General features: G+C 47.4%; 1 protein-coding gene across 3 annotated transcripts in view; it reads left to right on the top strand.

Annotated features, from left to right (window-relative positions):
* Nucleotides 1-20,079, top strand: part of NR4A1 (nuclear receptor subfamily 4 group A member 1) — a 37,107-nt gene extending 17,028 nt beyond the window's left edge. For 2 of the 3 annotated variants that reach the window (XM_044421990.1, XM_044421991.1), the window contains exons 2-7: nt 9,511-10,373; nt 14,694-14,823; nt 15,809-15,960; nt 16,699-16,901; nt 17,807-17,985; nt 18,713-20,079. In XM_044421990.1, coding sequence (XP_044277925.1) covers nt 9,511-10,373; nt 14,694-14,823; nt 15,809-15,960; nt 16,699-16,901; nt 17,807-17,985; nt 18,713-18,969 — 1,784 coding nt within the window. In that variant the 3' untranslated portion in view covers nt 18,970-20,079. Of the gene's footprint in view, nt 1-15; nt 4,719-9,510; nt 10,374-14,693; nt 14,824-15,808; nt 15,961-16,698; nt 16,902-17,806; nt 17,986-18,712 lie in introns of those variants that run through there. The other variant, XM_044421992.1, reaches the window with a different exon arrangement.
* The last annotated feature ends 2,432 nt before the right edge of the window (nt 20,080-22,511 follow it).

Raw genomic sequence — 22,511 nt, 5'->3', positions numbered from 1 at the left:
GGACTGTTTTTTCCCAACTTTTTAATAAGGTGCAAAAGTGCATAGCACGCTGGAGAGTCGGTTTGACAGATGGGAGGGCTTGCATGACAAGCACGGTCGTTTTATCATTAAATGGCGGGCATGCAGTTTTGGAAGGCGGAATGAAGTTTACATGAATTATACCTTCGTGGTCTGGGGAATGCATTTCTCTCCAGGGTGATCTGACGAGTTGAAAAGTTTGATGCAAGAGGAATTGAGTGGCAGGGGAGCACATGACTGTATCTTTTTGGTCTTTGGCGAATGTGAGTGAGGGGGACTTGTATTGTAGAAAGCTATTCTGTGTGATGAAAAGGAATGGCAGGCTAGGCATAAACACGGATTAGAACTAGACTAATAACTACAACAGATTCTAAATATAGGACGAGTGCGCAGTTAAACCCGCAGCTTCTTGCAGAATAACTTTATCTTGATACATTTTAAAAGTAGTTTTGCTTACCCATACTTAAACCACAGTAAACCTTTTTCAACATGACTTGCTTCTGAATAGTTTGCAGCCATAGAAAAGTTAGTAAGGTGGGAAGCACTACAAGGATTTGACTGCTCATTCTGAAAGAAGCTTAAGTTTAAACCATGTGATAAATGTGCAGCTTGGGAAAGTTGACCGACAAACATAAGCTTAAAACAATTGCTTCTTAGGATTGGTTTTTCAAGGCGGGGAGGGGGGAGAGTGTGTGTGCTTGTGTTGGGGGGGAGGAAATGTTGCTTCCTTTTATCCTTTGCAGACTTAAAGTGCAAGGGGATCAGGTTGGGTGGAGACTTGGTTTAGTTTGAAGGAAGTATAATGGTGCACTTGTTCCAATCTGCAGCTTTCACAGTCCACATTTGCATTTTAAAGGATGAAGTTGCAGTAACCTGAGCTTGTGGGAGTTTTGGCAGATGTGTACAAATGACGTTGCAAGTGGCAGGTTTTATTTTCACCATTTTAAAATCTTCTGTAGCACTGACTGTGGCAGCAGTGTTGTCTAGAATGCACTCTATTTGGGGGGCAAAAAGTTCATAGTTTCTGACTGGAGAGGAAGGCTGTTTCCATGATGCAAAAGCAATCTGTTATCTGATGGGCAAAACACAATGTGCACTAGTGTGCTAGGTTCAAACTGCATCCACTAAAGACCATCCAGTTGCAAGACTACTAATGTTTCCTTGTTAAGCTCATGGTTTGGAAAGAGAAGATATATCCTCTTATTTTATCAGGCTGTCATCTAAATTGCTAGACATATGCAGTTATCAAACAGAAATTTGCTTCTTCCAGCTGAATGCATACCCTTCCTAGTAAAGACTTCTTCCTAAAATGACAGTTTTCACAATTCTCCACCAACTGAAAAAGATTTCAAGGTTTTTTTTTTCATATCCCAAAGATGTTCAGGTGAACAGTTGACTATGCTCAAGTCTTGTCTGCAAAGTAAAGTTCTTTGCTTAAAATACCCCTCAAGGACAGCTGATCCTAAAAGGAGTTTATTGAATAGAGCAATTCCTGTTTGATCTGTAGAAAGGCATGTGTATAAAGGGAAAGTGTGAAGCATTCTTTTTCTAGCTGTGTGGTTTTTTCTCCCTGTTTCAAGAGAAGCTCATCTTCAAAAAAGTAAAGAGAAAGAAAGTAAGATTTGATTTGCAAAACAGCTTGGTACCAGCACAGGTGCTGAAGGGCATAAATTAGGAAGGGCTCCATCATGGCCCCTTTCATGTGGCTTCTTGGGGGCTTGCAGTTCCTGGCATGTTCTGAGCAACAGGTGCAGCATCAAGTTCAAGCACCTGGCAGCCCCCCTTTTTTTCACAGTTACCAGCACTCTGTGCATTTCCAAGTTTGTGTGCTAGACTTCAAAGGCTGACAAAAGTTCTCTGGCTGGAGTAATCCCCTCCTTTTTTTGGTTCCAAATGTATCGGGGTACCTTCTCTTTCAATCTGGACTGCATCAAAAAGGTTGAGTAAGATGGATCAGTTTCAAAACCTAGCTATAAGTCAATTTGTCTGTGGAAACAAAACAGAGATTTTAATCATGTTACCTGAGCAGCTGCAAGAATGAATGGTTTCTTACAGAACAAGCCTGTGCCTAGAAGGAAGTGTCACTGAATTTAATGGGCCTGGCTCTCAGGTCAGGCTGCACAGTGGACCTCCCCTACCTGTTGGAGTTGTGGTCCAACCCGTGCGGTTGCCTCCAAGTTGGGGAAGGGCTGCTGTATTGGATTGCAGCGCTGCTTGAAGGAAAGAACCTGATGGTTTCATTAAACATCCTTCAAATCTCTGTTAAGAGAAATCAACCATTTCAAGATTAAAAATAATTAAATTCTTTTATCCTTTTCTTCGTCTCCCAGCTGGAATTTGGAACATTTCAAGAGACTGATGAGGTAAAAAATTGATTGTAGCTACTGCGTAAGTTTGGGATTGCCTCAAAGAAAGTGAAGTCAGTTATTTTTTTAGACCTGTTGACAAGCTGAGAGTGCTGTATATTCTTGGAGTTTTCACCTGTCCTAGGCAAAGCTTTTCCCACCTCGGTGCTCAAGTTGAATTTCCGTATGTTGCAGAGCTGTCGGAAGCATATACAGAATAGTTGCATTTCTGTGTCAAGGCATACCACCCTTATTTAAATGAGCTTGAGTACAATAGAAGTGAGGATTTTGGGCACTATATTCTTTTGACTGGTAAGAAATTGCCTTTTAACAGGGTTTTTCTCCCTAAGGGAATATAAGCCCCACCAAAGTGTTTGAAACTGACATGAAAAACCTGCTACTTGTTACAAGCCCCTTTAAGCTGCCTGCCACACCTGCTTTGAAACAGCATGGTTGGCTGAGCAGAGCAGCCCCCAGGTTGGGTAGGAATGGTTGGATTTGGCTTACAAATTTAAGAATCTTTCAGAGGCTTTACTTGCACTAATGCAATCAAGTGCAGATAAATTAATTCGTTGTCACTGATTTGTCACTCCAGCAGGGGGTGCTATTGAGCAGTCTGTAGTGCCTAAACACAGCAAATCTGCTAGTAAGTGGTCATGAGATTGGAGTATTTCATACTTCTCCAAGCTGGTGCCCTCTGAGATGCCTGACTGCAGCTAATTGGGGAAGGCCGGAATAATGTATTGATACAATATGTTCTAAAGGAGAATTAAGCAATTTATGCAGGACTCCAGGTTGCATATTCCTGCTCTCAAACATTTTATTTTCTGATCACTGTCAGTCAAGACACTATGGGGCTCTGGTCCAGGACAACTAGTCTGCTGGTAGTTAAGGGCAGAAATCTTTATAATTCTAACCTAGAATAACTTGAGTGAAATCAATGGGATTATTCCAAGTATTCTTCAATATTGTGTTTATTTTAATATATTTTCATCCTGCCTTTTTCCCTCCTCCAAGGAGTCTTACGTGCTCTTCTTCCTTTTGATTTTATCCTCACATCAACCCAGTGAGGTGGGTGACTAGCCTGGAGTCATCCAATGAGCTTCATGGCTGGGTGGGAACTAGAATCCAAGTCTCGGTCCAGAAAAGTAACCTTTATGCCACACCAGCTCAGTTTTGCTTAATGCTTGGCTTGGTGTTGGCTTTAGCCTTTAGAAGAAGAAAGAAAACCTGCATCTGAATGGCCAAGTGGTTCAATGAAGTCCGACAGGTAGGAGGCCAGCTTGCACAGCGATGCCGCTTTGCAAATAGTCCTGAGAGTCAGCTCAGCCGCTCAGGATCTGTTGCTGCGATTGGCAGTGCTCTCTCTGTGTTGAAACAAAAAGATTCGCAAAGGGGTGGCAAGTGGGTGGGGTGGCAAGGGGAACGCGTCGTTATAGCAACGCCGTACTGCTGCCATTCTTGGATGGTTGGGGGGCTGAGTGAGGAGGATGCACAGTTGGAAGGGGTGCTTTCGTTGCCTGCAGAAGAAACATGCGCATGGCAGCTTCTGTTGGAGAGTGTTGCACTTCCCTAAGCTGGGGTTGGCAGAAGGCAGATTGCAATCCATTGACGGGCTTCTAGATGACTTGCAGTAAATCAACAAGAATTTCTATCCTGTAATTGTTTAATAAAAGCAGCACAACTCCCCCTCCATCCCTATTGAAATGAAGAAAGCCAGGGGTAACCAGGAGTGGTATTTGTAGGGGCCATGGGTTCTGTTCACCTCCGATCCTCAAAACAAATTCCCAGCCTCAGAACTGAGGCTGTGCTTGGTGGGTCCCAGTGTCTCAGTCCAAACAAACAGGCAAACTAGATCCTGAAAGCCTGCAGTCTGTCCACGCCTGCCATGAGGCCCTTCGTGCAAAGCACTGATGCCAGCACAGTTACTCACTCCCTGAGACTTTGTGAAAAGCAGGTAGGAGTATTCATCCCACTTGCATGAATAGAAGTGTTTATTGAACATGCAGACAGGTAGGTGGAATCCTAGCTGAAAAAGAATTGTTGAAACTGCAAGGGCCTCTTCTGGCAAATGCAGATCTAAACCAATTGGAGCAAGTGTGGAACAGCCATCTGGTCTCGGATATTATGTATGTTAAGGCTATCAGCTGCTCAGCCTCTCCCTTTGTAAGCCACCTCAGCTCATTTATTATTTTTACTAGCTGTGTTCCCCGCTCCCCCCAAACAGGCAGTCCAAGGATATAAGTGCTAAATCACAAAGAGAACCAACACGGACCGGCAGGCATTTCTTATCCCGGAAGAGAACACTTGACCTCTGCTGTCAGGCATGACATGGAAATATTCTCAGAAGTACAGGTATTAACCTTTCTGACTGTATCCTACTGTGCAACTCAGTAAAAAAGATGCATGGCTGACTTTACTACCTCAGATGCAAGCTAACTGTTGCAAGAAGAAGCAATACTTCATGCAAACAAGCTGCCAAGTGTTTCAGCCCTTCAAAACTAGTACTAAGAGCTGTGGGCTTCCCAGGGGAGGCTCAAGTCTGGGGCAGGGGAAGCAGTGGGGCGCCTTGCCTGCCCCCTCGCAACCACCCGTTTTTCTAGGTGTCTTCAGAGCATCACGAAGGCTGCATGTCTGGCTCACATTTTACAGTTCTGTTATAACTCATTTCCATGGGAGGGCCTGGGCTTGCTCTCAGCCTGCAGGCTCTTCAAACATGAGTCAGGTCCTCCTGGGCCTCCCTTTGTCTAACTTTTGCTGTTTCAGTCCTCAAGTTAGTGGGAAAGAGCATTATCAGTTAAGTCACTTGCTTTTGTTGTTCCTCATTCACACTTGGCTAACATCTTTCTTTTTCCCTCCTCCTTTGAGTGGAGGGCAGACCAGAGGTGATGCTTGTTGCAGCATTAGCTTTAGTGTGCAGGTCTAAAATGTTAAAGGACAGCAGGGGGACTCAGAGCAGGACCAGAAAGGGTTAAAGGCTCACCGCCATCAGGGCCACAATCTAGACCAAGGCCCATGCATGGGCTATTCATTCTTTTTCTAAAAGAAAAATGTGCTCTACTGCTCGATGAAGCGCCTGTCCAGCTTGGTCCTGGAAAGACCCATTGCATTTGAGAAGGCCCAGCAGAGGATCCTTCCTGGTGGCCAGGACTGTGTATTGTCAAATCAACTCCTTTGCTCTGCCAACCCAGCCAAGTCCCCACAGTTAGAACTCCAGTGAGTGTAATGGAACTACCTCAATTTGCTCTCCCTGGGGACACGGTCCTCGCGCATTTGTAGACGTCAGGCTTCCCTCTCCAGGGAGAGGGAGCAAATAAATACTGTGTCATGAAGAGCCTTGGGTAGCATCTGTTGCTGCACCAGAGCACTGTAAATCATAACAGGATTTAATAATTAAGTACCGAAGTTCTATTTTAACAGTGGAGGGTAACGAGGAAGAGAGGAAGCCACCTTGTGCTGAGGCAGACCCTCGCTTTGTCTAGCCTGGTACTGGCAGCACTGACTGGCAGCCGTGGCTCTTCAGAGGCAGCCCTGGCTGTCCAGCCCGACCTGGAGACTCCGGGGTTAGACCTGGGACTTTCTGTATGCAAAGCAGGGGCCCAACGCTGAGTCACGGCGTAGATAGCAATGGGAGTGTGCAGTATCACGTGGCTAACAAAAGATACAAAAAATGTGAAGGCATTTTGGCCCACCGGTTGGGTAGGTGGAACCTTTCCCCGAGGACAGTTCTGCAGGGGAGCTGAACCTCAGACTCTGCTGCTGCCCCTTTCCCACAAGCCTCAGTCATTTGGGGGCTTCCGGACTCTTCTCGCTTTCCACCCTAAAAGGCTAATATTCCTCTCTCAAGGCTTAGCTCCTGGCAGTAAGAGCTTTGAGTGGAACATGCTGGCACGTTTTGTGCTTTGGCCTGTGCCTGCACTCGCCTCTGGAACCCTGCACTGAATCCAGCTCTTAGCTAAACGGGGCACAGTGTCTCTCCAATAAGTTGCTGAGAGCCCTGGCGCTTCTGGAAGGAATCGGGGGAGGACATTTGGAAGCCTGTTCAAGCTCACGACTGTGACCCTAGACAGGGGCAGCTGACACCGTAACCCCTTCCTTTGATACTTACAGGGTAATAGAAAGCACATGCAAAGGAGCAAGATGACAGAAAAATAACTTATTTGCTACAGTGGAAGCATCAGTGCTAATTGTTGCTGTTCCAGCTGCTGCCTGTGTCCCTGCGGCTCTCTGCTCAGGCACAGTGCAAGCACACTCTTGCCTGCACCACCTGGCACTCCTGCCAGATTGGGGAGTGAGTCTGGTCCCGTTCCGTGGGGGATAATCTTTTGAATTTGCTTCTGGATCAGCGTGCCACCTCTTTGGCAAACATGGCTCTTACCTGTCCTCCTTACAGTCAAAGTCAGTCCAGTCTCTTTCTCTGTGGAGGGGATTTTTCCCATGAAAAGCATCTCTGTTGAACTGGAAGGAGGAGCCCCATTCTCCCAAAAGGAAGATCTTCCCCAAAGAATGACACGACCCTGTAAAGTCTCTTTGGCTCAGACTTCCATAAACCTTCCCCACCCATTAGAGCAGCAGCTCCTTGACTAATAGAGCCTAACCTTTAAAGGTCTGGTATCAGCCTGACATTATCATCTTGCTACAAGGGTTACAGCCAAAAACTCCTGTTACGTCTCACCTTTTAGAGGGCACCATTTGCAGTCGAAGCCCATAGTGCACTCTTGAGAGCTGAATTTAAAAAGGGTTGCCTGGGTTAAATCTCAAGAAACAGGAACAGCACCTTCAAGAAGAGGCTCTGCGAAGGTAAATGCAGAGTCAGCAGGCAGGGTTTGACTTAAATAATGCTGCTATTCTTGTAATTTGCTTCTGGCATGGGATGATTAAGGCGTGTCTACTTTTTCCTTATCTAAGATAGGCTAAATAGGGCTGTGCATGCACAGGGTGGTAGGGAGAGAACAGCAGCTTTTGCTCTAGGTCTTTATGCTAATAATGCCCATATTAAGAGTGGAAAGGGAAGCAAAAAGCCTTCCCCAGCTTGATACCCTCTGAATGTTTTGGACTACAACTCACAGCAGACCCAGCCAGCATGAGCAATGGCCGGGAATGCTGGCATTTGTAGTCCAAAGCATCTGGTGAAGGCTGGCATGTGTGAAGTAATGGTGCTAATCCAGCACTATCGTTCTTGGTGTGCCTGTTCTGAAATTCAGGACCCCAAGGCCAGTTGTCCCTGTAATGGGGGGTGGGGGGGGCTGAGACCTAAGAGCATGTTGTCTGTCCAGCCATTCAGATCCACAGTTTGAGCTGTGCGATTCTTCATATCTTCAGACATTAGGAATGGGGATCCTGCTGCGAGCTGCGCATCTGAAGTTAAACATCAGTAGCTCTTCAGAAGAACTGGGTATTGTTGGGTGTAGAAAAAGCAACCCTCGATGACTTGGGTCTCTTAGGCCAAGTCTGTTTAAACCTTTGGGGTTTTTGGGTAACTGGATTCTTGTGCTGGCTCATAGACTGTACAAGAAAGTTTTTTAAAATAACTCATCCTGAGTATCTTTCTTTGTGGTTTTGCCTTAAACTTCCTTCCAGGAAATTTGCATAGTTCTTTCATAACGCTTTTGGCTTCAGCCTTCTGTCCTCATTCATCCCCAACTGGAGTGTAGCCCAAGCAAAATGCGTTTCTTCCCTCCTCGTGTTTTTATCCCATTTCATCTCCCTGCTCTTTCTCTTCCATCTCCTGAGTAGATCCACATACATGCTGTCTCATGAAGAAGTTTCAGTGCCCGTAGTGTATCCAGTGTCCTGTATAAACTGGTTATTAGTGGGGTGTAGTTTTCTTTGATGCTTGGATGTGTGGGTTTGTTTTTACTCTTGCATTGGAAGTACTTTCCGTGTTGGCACAAGTGCTGCTTAAAAGTTGGGATAAGATAGACGCATCAAGTGTGGAGGTTGCCCTATTGCACTACCAGTGGCAGTCTTCCTATTCCCATGGAAACTATCCTTGTTCTAAGACTCTGCCACTCCAGGTATCAAGCAAAGGTGAGACATCGTACAATGTGGAAGTGGGGAGGCAAAACATTGGATGTTTCTCTTCTCAAGAGCGAAAACCCATTCAACACCTATGATGCAGTCAGTGAAGAAGCTTGTGTTTTTGGGGAACCTTCACTTATTGTTGGAGGGTAGATAAGTTTTCAAAAAAATGGCTTTCTAGTTAGTTTTTCTTCCTGCAAGGCAGTCAGTGCCTGAATGAATATATGTCACTCCATACATCTGCATGCCTTGCTTTTGACGTCTGAACAGCATCTGTCAAGAGGCTGCTGTCAAAGAAAGATCTTGTGCAGTTCTCAAGTTCTGGGTCAGGGACAAGTTAGCATCTGCCTCAGATTGGCAGAAGTATTGAAAGAAATGTGGAGGTGGTGCTGCATTCACACAAGCACTGAGTCATTGGGAAGGGTCTGCACAAGCGTGTGCTTGCGGCAGGTCGCCTCCTGTTTCACACCCTCACACTTTTGAACAAAGTGTTGATAAAAACTGTTCTTTCCTCAAGGAGAACAGCTTTGAAGGTTATTATGAAGGGTTACCCAGGCTCCGCAGTGCTCACGGTGCTTCTTACAATGCAAGCAGTCATGCCTGGTGGGAGAGGAAAGGGAAGGATCCTGTAAAACGAAGGATTGGATCCTATTCCTCTTCCTCGTATTTCCATTGGAAATTGTGCCTTGGAAACATTGGTGCTCTTGTAACCCTAGTTCCATACTCCTGTCCCTTGCTTCAGTTTTCTTTTATATGAAGAAAGGGCCAAGGAGGAGGTCCTGGGGGCAGGGGAATATTGAGGTTAAAGTAATGGTTGCTGCCAAGGGAGTTATTCCTGTCTAAAGCAGGCCTATTGAAACTATTGGGAGTTAAGTTAGACTAATGGATACAACCCAGGCCAGCTTGGTAAGGGCATTTGTGTAACATTAGTTCACAGCAAGACTTCTGCATTTTGGGAGGCATCCCTTCCCACTGCAGTGTTTTGGTCAATGACCTTTCCTTCCACACTGCGGTTCAGTCCCTCTGCTAGCCTTATGACTGAATGTCTAATAGCCAACTTTGGTTATTAGAAGGAATAACCCGGGACTTCGTTTCTCACACCCCACCCTTCTTTTTCTCCTCCTAGAGATGCCCTGTATCCAAACCCAATATGGGACCTTGCTTCAGAGCGGAGGACCCTGTGAACTCCACCCAGCAGACTTCTTGACCCCTGAGCTTGGCAAAACCACCATGGACCTGGTTAACACTGAGATCACAGCTGCTACCACCTCCCTGCCCAGCTTCAACACCTTCATGGACAATTACGCGGGTGAATTCGACGCCTTCCTCTACCAGATTCCAGCTGCAAACCCTCCCACCGCCACTGCCACCTCCACCAGCACCACTGCCTCCTTCAAGCTGGAGGACTTCCAAGTGTACGGCTGTTACCCCGGCCCTTTCAGCAGCCAGCTGGATGAGACCATGTCCTCAAGTGGCTCGGACTACTATGGCAGCCCATGCTCCGTTCCTTCTCCTTCCACACCAAGCTTCCAGTCTTCACAGGGCCCTTCCTGGGAGAACTCCTTTGGGGCCTATTCTCCTACTCACACCTATGAGGGCATGAGGCCCTGGGTGGTAGCGTCAGCAGCAACAGAGCCGCCCAAAAGCAGCTCCACCCAACCAGCCTATTTCTCCTTTGGCCCTGCAGCTCACAGCCCTGGGGTCCCCCCACAGAGCCCTCTGAAGATGCAGCCAGCTGCCCACCAGCACTTGGTGGATGGAGAGGTCTTCTCGCTTCCACAGACCTCCCCTTCTCTGAGTTTTTCCCCCTTGCCCCTGGGCCAGGCCTCGCCAGTCCTGGATAGCACCGGCTTGATGGACAATTCCCTCTCCCCAACGAAGGCACGCAGCCCAGGGTCCAACGAGGGGCGTTGTGCGGTGTGTGGGGACAACGCTTCATGCCAACACTATGGGGTCCGGACCTGTGAAGGCTGCAAAGGGTTTTTCAAGGTAAGGGGAGCTTGTCCCTTCTCGTATCGTACTCTGGGAACTTACTTGTACCACATCTGGAGTTCTTCAGCACTGGCTGTCCTTAAGGCAGACTTCACCAACCTAGTTCTCTTCAGAGGCAGGGACTGCTACCCCCATCACCCCCTGGCCAGCACAGGAGTTGGTGGACTGCCAGGTGGAGGAAATCTGCATGAAGGCACTAGAACATTCTAGCATTCTGTATGGCCCTGCAGCCACTGCAAAGAATGCTGGGACTTCAAAGCCTCCTTTTGTGGGGAAGGGAAGTGGGGGGAAGGCTTTGCTGTTGATTGCTGCGGGGATGAGTCATCGGACCTCCCTCCCCCCAGCCTTTCTAAATAAAGGAGGGCATTGTGAGAAACTCTTCCCTTCACAGGGTAGGTGGCAGGAAAATTTTGGGGTTGGAAACCAAGTGTTTTGCATGCTACAGGACTTTGTGAAGCCCTTTTAGTCTCTTGCAAAGGCTGAGATGTGCAAATTCATCTCACTGGTCAACTACTGAGTGCTGGACATACAACAGCTATGGACTATCTCATGTTGCACAAAAATGGCAAATAGCAGCCTTAGTAAATCTGGCCAGACCTGAGCAATGGACTATTTTTTTATGCCTCAAAGCTGTCACTTTATGGCCACTTTCCCCACTGTTGTACTTTCAAGGTCCTTTGGACTATAGCTTCTATATTCCCTGACCATTGGACATGCTGGTTGGAGCTGATGGGAGGTATAGTGCAAATCATCTGGAGCGTACCAGATGGCAAAAGGTTGTTTTGTGCTGCCTTTCTTTTAGAGGCAGGCAAAGTAACTGGCGGTAGAGACCTTAAAGCTGATGAAGTATGTTGGCATTCCAAGTATAATAGCTTTGCTAGGAATAGAAACTTGGGAAGACCACAAATAAGGAAATGTAGAGACAGGCCAGTGACTGGTGAGGTTGCATAATGAGGCTGGGAATCACTACAGAACAGCCACCACATACAGGTTTCCTTGGATGTTTATAAAGTTGTCTAATTGGAATGCTGCTTGGCCAGCAATAAGGTAAACAAGCGCAGCTTGCAGCAAAACGTTGCAGTGTGCTAGAGTATTTCTGAGAGGGGATTCCAGCCAGCCATGCCCTCTTCAGGGATGTTCTGTTCCATCGCTTTCCCCCGCAAGAGTATTTTTTTCCTTCTTTCCCTGCGACAGTTAGTTGCCATCATATATTCGTGGAGCATGCTTGGGCAGCTGTTTGGGGGTTGTCAGCCACACTAAGAGCTTTTTCCAAAGATCCTTGTCCTTCAGCAAACTTTGATCTTCCCTCCAAATGCTGAATGTGCTGCCTATACAGTTTTCTTTGCATTTCCCCCGGTCAAAGGGCCCGTCTGGCCTTTGCCAAAGTGATGTCCTTCATAAGTGTTGAACTTCGCTCCTGTCATCCTCAGGAAACATGACTATGCTGGCTGGGGATTATGGGAGCTTCAGATTTGCAGGCCACTAGGTTGGCAAAGGGGAATGTAGAAATTTTCCCTTCTTTAATAATAGAATCTGAAAATTCAAAGAAAGGCCCGAAATGTAGGCTTCCTAGACAGTTGGTCTCTGAAGAAAACTGGAATTATGTGTTCAGTTCTGAGTTTTCTCACAGAATGTATCAGTAACAGTGGCCCACATCTCTTGTATCACAGATGGGGTTTGGTGAAGGGGAATAGAGCTTGGACTAGTTACCTAAGGCAGTATTTGTGGGCCCTTACGTCTTCAAAATGGGGAAATGATGGCTGGAAAGAATAGCCCAAAATTTCAAGCAGCAGCCAGTATCTATGCTACAAACCTATTTTGTTTAGCATCACTTTCACTGTTTATCGCTCCATGCATGGAAGTTGGAAATGGGAAAAGGTGCTGGTAATACTACTGGATTTCCTTTACTTACCTCCAGAATCAAAGTGTTTTAGCTCACTTACCAGGGCCAGGATGTTCGTGTTAATCATGAACATTGCTTTGTAAATATTTACTGCAATGACTTCTCATATATCCCAACCCTTGTCTTGCTTTTCATTTCCCTTCATCTGCCACTTAAAATTCCTTGTCTTTCCAATCATTAATAAATGAGTTAGGCTGCAAGGTACCACAGGACTCCTTGCTACCATGAATAAACTAACACTCCTCTGGAAATCCAGAACCGCAAGGGCTATGACACTGGTCTGTGGTGCAAGCACAGCTTTGTGCCAATAGAAAAACTGCTGACTTTTCCAATACACAAAAAGGGGGATCCATTTTGCCTCCTGAAATCAGGTGTGATGAGGGACAAAAGCACGTCACTTTCCCTTCATGGCAAGGCTTTTTTCTTCCACAAATTGTTTGTACCAGCAGGGAAAAAAGCAACCGGGACCCTGGCTCATTACCCTTTTTCTCCTCCTCTGCTGTGTCCCTGATCTTGAGGGGCTGTGGCAGTGCTAAAGCGCTTGCTTTGCGCACAGAAGTCACAGGTTCAGTGCCCTGCTGGGGAGAAGATTCTCCCACCTCGAACTCTGGAAAGAGCTGGCCATCATTCACATGGAGACAGTGCCGGGCTAGATAGGTCTGCTGATTCCACACAGGGCAGCTTCCTACATTCCAGGCTTATCGCAGCAGTTTGCACTGCATGGAAATTCCAGCCGGAGCAGATAGGAGTGTTTTCCAGTGCACCCTGCAAGCTGAGGTAGGGGGGTGGGGCAACAGGATTCTCCTCACCCCCCACCCCCACGTCAGGTTTCCAAGCCACCTAGGAAATTTGCAGATGGAAAAGGTGCACTCAAGGGCAGACTACAGGATGAATTTCATGTGTTGTTTGGCCTCAATTCATTTGATCGAACTGGTGTTATGGGAATCCATGTTGGCTTCAGTGTGGTTGCAAAGCAGTTATTATTATCATTACGTTTCTGTACTGCCCGTAGCTGAAGCTCTCTGGGTGGCTGATCACAGTAAGATTTCAACCAGGCCAGGCACTTTGGGTATATGGATGCCATGTGATGACTCCTTGTTTGCAACCCAGATATTTGCTTAAAGCAGTCCCATAAAGCAAACAGAAGCAGCCTGTTAAAAGTGTTTAAAAGAGGTAAAGAAATGTGGGGAGAGTGCTCCTTTGGGCCAAATCAGCCCTACACTTTTGCGTCACAGTGCATAGATTCTACCTGCAGCCATGGAACTTGCATTCCGCATGTGTCCATTTGGTCGTGTGACTTGGCCAAAAGAGGCAAGTTGATTATATGGCTGTGACTTTTGGTGCATCCACCCAGACATTTCCCTGATTTTGGTGTCAAGGAAGATGGTTTGGTTCATATTTTAGTGCAAGCCCCCCCCCCCGCAAATTACACTTCCCAAGCCAATGCCTGAACATCTTTTGATATTCATGCTTCTCTGAATTTTGCAGTGATTTTCTCTTGTCCAAGAATGTATAGAAAAACCTGTTGTTTCACATGAATGAAAACATTTTAAACACATATTAGGACTAATTATCTACAAAAACACTTGCATTACTGGAAGTAACAGGCAAATATTTAATTATTAGGAAATTGCCTAATACAGAGCTGGACCACTGGTCCATCTAGCCCCGTACTGTTGACACTGAGAGGCAGCAGTGAGTCTTTGTGGATTCAGGCAGGAGGGGGTTTTGCATCCCGACCTGGAGGTGCCAGGGGTCGAACCTGGGTATGTCTGCATGCAAACCCAGCTGCTCAGCCACTGAGCTGCAACCTCTCCCAATAGCCATGTACAGTTTTGTGGATCAGAACATGCAAATAGAGGCAGTGTTCAGTGGGATGCCTTAAGACTAGAAAAATGAGCAGTGAACAGCAACCTCGGCTGGCAGTCATCCGCCGACATGTCTCTTTGTAATGCATGTCGAAGGTGGGTGTTCAGTTGCATCCAAGAGTCTAGTCGCTAATGCCTACGCACAATGAATGTGCATGCAGGATTTTTCATCTCTGGATGATGATAATGGACTTGACTCAGAACATAAAGCTTTTTAGATTGGTTCTAGTTGAAATAGGGCAACTATAAATCTTGAATGTTTCAGTTTCTCTGATGCCAAGCATACCTGGTGCCATTTCTATGTTTTGTCCCGTTTCTGTGGCATTACAGTAATATTACCCATGTACAGAATTGTGTGGGTCCATATGTGTCCGGAAGAACACGAATCTTCTGCCATGCTCTTGCAGCAGGTGCCCTTGTGCAATGAGAAACTACGTACAATGTGAAAAAAGGATGTGGTTACCGACTTTGAAGCGTAGAGATGGTTATAAGGGAACTGTGTGTGCACAAGCGTGATCATCAAAGCCCCCATGTTCTCTCTTACAGCGCACAGTCCAGAAGAATGCCAAATACATCTGCTTAGCCAACAAAGACTGCCCTGTAGATAAGCGGCGGAGAAACCGATGCCAGTTCTGTCGTTTCCAGAAGTGCCTTGCTGTGGGAATGGTTAAAGAAGGTGAGCAGATCCTTCCTGTGGATTCTGCAGGGCTACATGTGGTCTCTTTCCTTCCGTTCCTCACTTTTGTGCAGGTTGAGCATTGCCGCAACCGTGTTGCCTGCATTAGTTACCTGGCTTAGAAAGTGCATTCACTAAGAGTTGTGAGTTCCTTTCTGGCCATAAACTTGCACTGAACCCATTTGCCACTATGGCCGAGTGATCCGAGGTGTTCAGCTGCTGTGCTGATGCTGAGCCAGATACGATGCACTGTGCCGAGGCTGAGCACCTGGCCAAAGACTATCGCTGGTGCTGTTGTCGTGACCCCGCTGCAGCCAGTGAGATCTTGTAAGCATTCTGAAGGTCCAAGGGGGAAAGTGTGAATTAAGCAGGGGCCCTATCAAAAGGCAAGACTTTGCTAGGTGGAAAGGTCTCCCACCAGGTAAGACCTGCAAATATGGGGCGAGGAGGCAAAGCTCTTGCACGTCTCATTGCCTCCTTTGAATCTCCCAAGATGCCCAACCCCACGGGCTACAGGGGTAGGCAAGTTGGGGCTCTCCAGAAGTTTCTGTCTACAGCTCTCATCAGCCTTAGCCAGCTTAGCTAATGGTGAGAGAAGCCAAAATCTACAGAAGGCCTCAGGTATGCCCATTATGTACAGCAGCCTTCCGCAACCAAGTGGCCTTCAGAGGCATTTGGACCACAACCCCCAGGATTCCCGTCCAGCAGGGCCACTGACTGGAATTCTGGGTGTTGCAGTTCAAATGTGTCTGGAAGGCATGAGGTTGGGGAAGGCTGATGTACAGGGTCGCATCTCACCCCTCTAAGTGGTGCTTGTAACGTACAGAATACACAGCTCTGAACAATTCAGTGAAACCCAGTTAGGATGTGGTCTGGATTCTAATCTGTTGCTTATTTCAAAACTTGTCTGAACTGCTTTTTTCGCCTGTCAGTACGGTTTGCTTGTCTCAATTTCTGCTCTCTTCCCCCCGCTCTCTCTCCTCAGTGGTGCGAACAGACAGCTTGAAAGGCCGGCGTGGCCGGCTGCCCTCCAAACCCAAACAAGCTCAAGATGCTTCTCCGGTCAGCCTCATCTCCTCCCTCGTGAGAGCGCACATAGATTCCATACCCAGCGCCACAAAGCTCGACTATTCCAAGGTACTAATCTGTGTTCCAGGAGGCGGAGGCATGGTGGTCCTAGCGATGGGTGTTGGGCAGAAAAGTGTCAGGCTGATAAATGGGACAGCCTGCCGGATGTCTTGGGACCCAACATCAGCGGCTGTTGCTAGGGCACAGACAGATATAGCTGGGCCTCCATGCAGCCTGTGTCCTGCTGCAGTTGATAGCAGAGAGGGCGCCCCTCGGTCCCTCACCATCGGTACATTCTGTACTTGCCTCTGGGCTGCTGGCCAGCAAGTTCCTGCAAGCCCTCCTGCACCCTGTGAATTGTGTGGAGCAGCGAGGTCCCAGGACAGCCTGAGGCATCCCACCCATATGCCGCGGTGGCAGTCGGAGTGTGAAATAGTTGTGGCTCTGCCATACGGTGCCTCAGAGTCAGGACAGATCACTGTGGAATGCCCTTCCCTTCACTTGAACGCATGTTGATGCCAGAGTTAAGATTGCCTTCTGCCAGCAGGCATTTAGTTCTTCAGACAGCAATCCCGAGCATGGTTAGACAGAAGAAAGTGCTGCAGCTCCCAGCTCCTGTAAATCTGTGCATTTCTTTTGTTCAAGCTGTTGGAGTTGGGGGCGGTCATCACACCTAGCCAATCTCATAGATTTATTTATGCATTTGGGGTGGAGTATGTCGTTCCTTCAGTCAACATAATTGAAAGATGCTCCTTGGTTCAGGAGTGGTAGAAATATGTATCAACAGTGCCTGTTTTGTACTGTCAGTTCCAGGAATCTGCCTCCTACCAATTTGAGAAGGAGGACTGTATGGACGTGCAGCAGTTCTATGACCTGTTAACAGGCTCAATGGATGTGATCCGAAAATGGGCAGAGAAGATCCAGGGCTTCCTAGAGCTTCCAAAGGAGGATCAAGACCTGCTTTTGGAATCTGCTTTTCTGGAACTCTTCATTCTCCGGCTAGCATACAGGTAAGATGCTTTACGCCACAGACTTATTGCAAATGGCAGTCATCTTAGCCTCGGTGTAGAGATCACCTTTCTGGTAGCATGGATGTTGGAAGGTGGCCGTAGGCCAAAAAGATGGAAAGACAGAGCTGCAACTCTTTAAAACATGTATCTTAAGAGTCAAAGAATACAGTAGGATGGGATTGGTCATGCAGGGCAAGGACCTTTTTCTGGCATCCAGGACAGGGCAGCAATTGTTTGAGGGTGCTTCAGAGATCTGTAGTAAGTAAATGCCATGGGGAGTGCCTTTGATGCTCTAATCTAGTTGCCCCAGCTTCCGTTGCCCAGCTTCTGTGGAAGTCAGGGCCTCTTTGCTGGAGCAAGGGACATGCAGAATCATGTGCAGGCATTGTTGCTGCCCCCAAGAAAGGGAGCTTAGTTCTGTAGGAGGGAAGGAGAAGCTACTTGGAGCAGGTGGAGGGCAGGCATTTTTGCTCTACAATTGGAGTAATTCAGCATGTATGATGTCAAGGGTACCTTGTCCGGCATTTACCAGGTCATGCAATGCTCTCTTTGGAAAAAGGACAGAATAAAAATGTGGCTAAGATTTCAACCCTCAGTTGTTATGAGACACACAAACTCCATGAAGTGTTCCAGGGAAGGGGCATCACTTGGGAATCTGCTCAGCCTTTGGTCTAGCAGTACCTGAGGGCAAAGGCATGCAAATGAGCCCCACTTCATGTGCTATGGAAGGGTTCACCACTGTAGGAGCAATACAGTAGATTTCCACTTACCCCTCTCATCTTCCTTCCTTCCTTCCAGTTGCTTGACAAATCCATCTTGGTAGGGAACAGATTCTCCTATCCAGTGTCAAGGTTGGATCAACTCCTCTCTGGCAGCTTCACCAACTCCCTTTCTCTCTCTTGTAGGTCCAAGCCAGAAGAAGGAAAACTGATATTCTGCAATGGTGTTGTGTTGCATCGTATGCAGTGTGTCCGGGGCTTTGGGGAATGGATAGACTCTATTATTGAGTACTCCCAGAACCTACATCGGATGAACATTGATGTTCCCTCCTTCTCCTGTCTCGCGGCCCTTGTCATAATCACAGGTAGGTGAGCACCAGATGTTCTGGATGAATGCTCATGCAGGGAAGGAAGGCAGCAGCACGGAAAGCATCTGGGATCTTTGGACAAATGTTACGTACCATACATAGGATGTAACACATCTGCAGAATTATCCCAGCTTATAATGGTCAGGTGCTACAGGCTTGTTTTGAAACGCAGTCCAGATAGCTGGACAAAGGCACTCGATCTTTTAATCAGTCCGTGACCTTTCTAGACCTCTTCAGAGAAAAGTGTAAACAATGAGGAGGGTTAAATAACGGATATTATTAATGGATATATTATTCTCATAGAGCAGGACTTTAAAAAAAAAACTTGACTTCTTTGATTCACTGCTCTCTAGGCAGATTACAAACAATTAAAAGAGACAAATGCCACACAAACAGTTAAGATATGAGCTACAATCATTTGTGAGCTTTTGATTTTTGCATCACGTCTCTCCCTCCCCACCCCACCACCCCCATTTTAAACTGATGAAATGCCTCTCACAAGGCTTATTCCCTGGCAGTAAGAGCTTCAAGTTAACATATGCTGGCATTTTGGCCATGTGTCTCTTGCCTTCAGCCCGGGCTGCCCCTTAGAGCACCTCCAACATGGAATTCGGCCTGTGGGCCAGAAACCATTCTGCACCCCTGCTTTAGGAGAAAACTTTTGTTGCCTTTCTTTTAATTCCTCCTTCCCTGTTCCTTTTCTTCCTTCCGATCGACAAACCAGACCGCCACGGGCTAAAGGAGCCAAAGAAGGTTGAAGACCTCCAGAACCGCATCGTCAACTGCCTTAAAGACCACGTGACATCCACCACCAGCGAGCAGGTGCACCCCAACTGCCTCTCGAAGCTACTGGGCAAACTCCCGGAGCTGCGCACGCTTTGCACTCAAGGCCTGCAGCGCATCTTCTACCTGAAGCTGGAGGACCTGGTGCCCCCGCCCCCCATTGTGGATAAAATCTTCATGGACACGCTGCCTTTCTGAGGACTTGACAGTTGGAAGTGGCAGCGAACATCTGGTGCTTCCTTTGGGGAAGGGCATCTTTCTTCGTTTCTTTCTTTCGGTTTGTGTTTCTCCCCTGGGTGGAGAGCAACTGGCAGAGGGAATTCCCTGCCACCAGTCTTCTGGAGGGGAGACAGCAGGAACATTTCCAGAGACATTTAAAGGGGTGCTTACATCCAGTGGTTGGGAACTGAAGACCACAAACAACAGATGCCCCTTTTTCTCCCTTGCACTCCCCACTTTAAGTCTACACATTTCTTGAGACATTAAGAATCACCATATAATTCATATAATTCTCTGTGAACTTGGGACAATGTCTTGGGCTTGTATTTTTTTAACCATGTGGGGAAATCCCAGTGTGCCTTCTCAGGTTACGTGCACAATATTCCTAAATGATGCTGCCCTTTTCCACTGCCTGCCACCAGCTCTGCGTGCAGTCCAGCGCCCTGAATTCCATACAGTGGCACAGATCAGCTTTCTGTAATATGTGTGGAATAAGCTCGGTTGGATTGTGGTGTTGTTTCTTTTTTAACAGACCAAGCCTGGTTAGGGATTTAAAACAGAGGTACCTTCTCCTTCTTTCGCAATCTGTGTTGTCAGTCCTGGATCAGCCCTGGTTTGACCGTTCGCTCCCGGACATGGGAACTGGAATTTCCCACGCCCTCCGCATAGAAGCATTGGAGCAATTGGCAAGGGCCGGAGGGACAGTTCTACCGTGAAGCAGTGGGCATCCCACAGACAGCTTGCTCCTACCTGCTGTTTCATCAGCGGCAGTCAAGTTTGGTTGGGTGTATCTGTAAAAGTTGTATATAAGAACAGCATGATGGCTTTGTAAATACGGATGAATGGATGAATGGCAGAGGGGAGACGGGGGGACTCTTCTGTTTGAGCCACTGACGCTCGTGCATTGCCCTTGTACCTGCAGCACACCTTCTGCCTTTCTGTGTACATAACTTTGTATTGTAAAGTCCACCAATTTTTTGACATTTATATTTGTCTATCCCCGCTTTCCAATTTCCAGTATGTGACTTTTCCAATTAATATATATTTAATATATTGAATAAAAAAATACCCTGAGTAGATGTAAATCCAGTCCCGTTTGCTTGTGTGCTTGATCTTGTTGGCTGTTTGAAGTCGGAGTTGCTTTAATAAGAAGCGCAAGCCAGTCTTGTCCTCCGGCACCATCCTAGGTTATGCTGCTAAGGATTCTACCTTTCAAAAGCCACAGAGGAGCCAAGGCTGTGGTTGGACACTTCTTTTGCTAATGTGTGAGCAATTTTGGAGAACTGGCGCTTGTGATCAATGGATTTTCAGTGTGGAAAGATATTTTGCCCAAAGCCAGAAGGTTGGTCCATCTAGCTCACGGTTTCAGACAAGATATTTTCCAAGCAACAGCTGGGGGTACCAGGTTTATACCTGGGCCTGTTTGGCAGCCAAGATGCTGCTGTATCCATTGAACTCCAGCCCCGTGTAGAGAGGGAAGAACATCTGCACCACAAGCAGTGGTCTTTTGCTACCTTCTTCTGTCCTGCTCTTCTGGACAGCTCTTGTCCTGCCTAAGCAGCAGATCATAATGGAAGAATGCAGGCTTTTCCTGACATCCTTCTGTAGACATGCCTTCATTTTCCATGAATTTGACAAAACGAGAACTTGGCACCTTTGAAACCACCTCAAAGTCCACTTTTAAAATTCAAATTTGAGGAATGCTTCTGAAAATCGAAGGCTAACACCGGCATGTTTGATTTTACTTAGTTTCAAGAATCGGCTTGTTCTCAGTACACCAGTGCCATGTCTCTTCCAAAACAAGTAAATCCTGCGTATTTGTTATGTGTTATATTTAGACCCCACTTTTTTCATTTCAAGGTGACTCACACAATTCTTCTCTTAACCTTACACTTGCAGCAATTACCCTTTGAGGTAGGTTGGGCTGAGAGTCTGTGACTGGCCCAGAGTCACCCAAGGGCTGCCGTATCAGTTACAAAACATGAACTGATGGCCAGCAAGGGAAGAGCTGCCTGTTCCCACTTGAATGTCAGCACTTGCCTGCAGACTTCCTTCTGGCAATTCCCAACTGAGCACGATCCTCCTGCTCCTGCTTCTTCCGCATCTCCTCTCCTTACTTGACATGCTTGAGGCTGATGCCCATGTCTTGTGAGGAGGAGGAGTTGAGGCACCCCTGGATCCAGCAGGTGATGGCCATGCCTCACCCCTCCCTGCAGCACCTGCCCTGAAGGTTCTCTTCCTCTTGGGTACCACACCTGATGCAGAAAGAGCAGCACTGGCTGCAAGGGCAGAGGGGAGGCCTCCTCAAGACGCAGTCCCCTCTGCGTCCCTGGAAAGCTTTTCTGAGGATGCAGTCTTTGCCTATGCCTGGCCGGATCAGCCATGGGATTGTGCCCAAAGTTCTGCACTCGGCAGCAGCAGCTCTCCAGGATTTCCCCATTTCCATTCTCTGGAAATGCCAAGCACTTTGGCATGCAAGCATGCACCTTGCCACCGAGAGACTTTCTCACAGAGGGCACATGCCACAGTCTCACACACATGCACTCAAGGGAGCTGCAGCTGGAAGGTTACGGAGCACTGCAGCAGCTTCGATATTTGAAGCCAAGTAGAATGACGCAGGAGTGTTCATCCGGAAGCATCTCCATGCAGCTGGTTCTTCTACGTGACTTGGCTCTTCCGTGGAGCAGGGAAGACCATGCTTAAAGAGGGCAACCCAGTCACTTTTAATGCAGGACCCGATTATGAAATAAAGGTATTTCGTATTTTCCTCATAAGGCTGGGAGTTGCAAGACTCTTTCTGTCCGAGCATGCATAGGACTGCACCCTTAAAACAGTTGTAGATCATCTTTGTATCATTAAAAAAGCTGGTGAGTTAAGGAATATCTGAAGATACCAGGATTCGCTGCACAGTTGTTCTCATTCTTGGCTGTCCTTAATATGTTCATCTGCCAGGAGGGCATGGAAATAGCAGGAAGTAGCAAGTTCTGTCACTATGCTGCGATATTCAAGCTTTCGGAAGCCTCTCAGTTTAATCACTCTTGTAGGCTGGTTCCAGAGCAAGGGGGTGATTCTACATGATGGCTTTAGGCATGCCTGGGAGGTGACTCGTTCCATCTGGTAGCTCCAGAGGTGTTGCCTCGGGTGAGGCCTGCTGGTGATGGATCGCTTGCTATCAATGGGCCGAAAGGGGGTAGAGGAGCCCCTGCAGGGGTCTCACTGAACTGACAGATGACGGGCTTATCTCTGCCACCCAAACAGACTCTCTCTAATCCTCAATGCAGGTGGCCTTGAGAGGGGCTTGGCAGAGGACACTGGGCATCCGGATTGATTGCTGGGCTCTCAACCCCCTTCCCCTTAAAATGGGGGGACCGAGGAGGAGCAAGCTTGTGGCACTCTTTCTGAATTGCTCCAAACAAAATGAAATTGCTGCATTGCACCCACTCTTCCTCTCTTGCAAGGAAGCAGCAGGCAACCACCACCAGATCCCCCCTCAGCCCCTCCCCCGGTTGCAGGCACAGCCT

This window comes from Varanus komodoensis, unplaced genomic scaffold (assembly GCF_004798865.1).
Source record: "Varanus komodoensis strain SLA01 unplaced genomic scaffold, ASM479886v1 scaffold12, whole genome shotgun sequence".
Classification (NCBI taxonomy): Eukaryota; Metazoa; Chordata; class Lepidosauria; order Squamata; family Varanidae; genus Varanus; species Varanus komodoensis.
The sequence above is the reverse complement of the archived record's forward strand: the minus strand, read 5'-3'. Positions and strand labels throughout refer to the sequence as shown.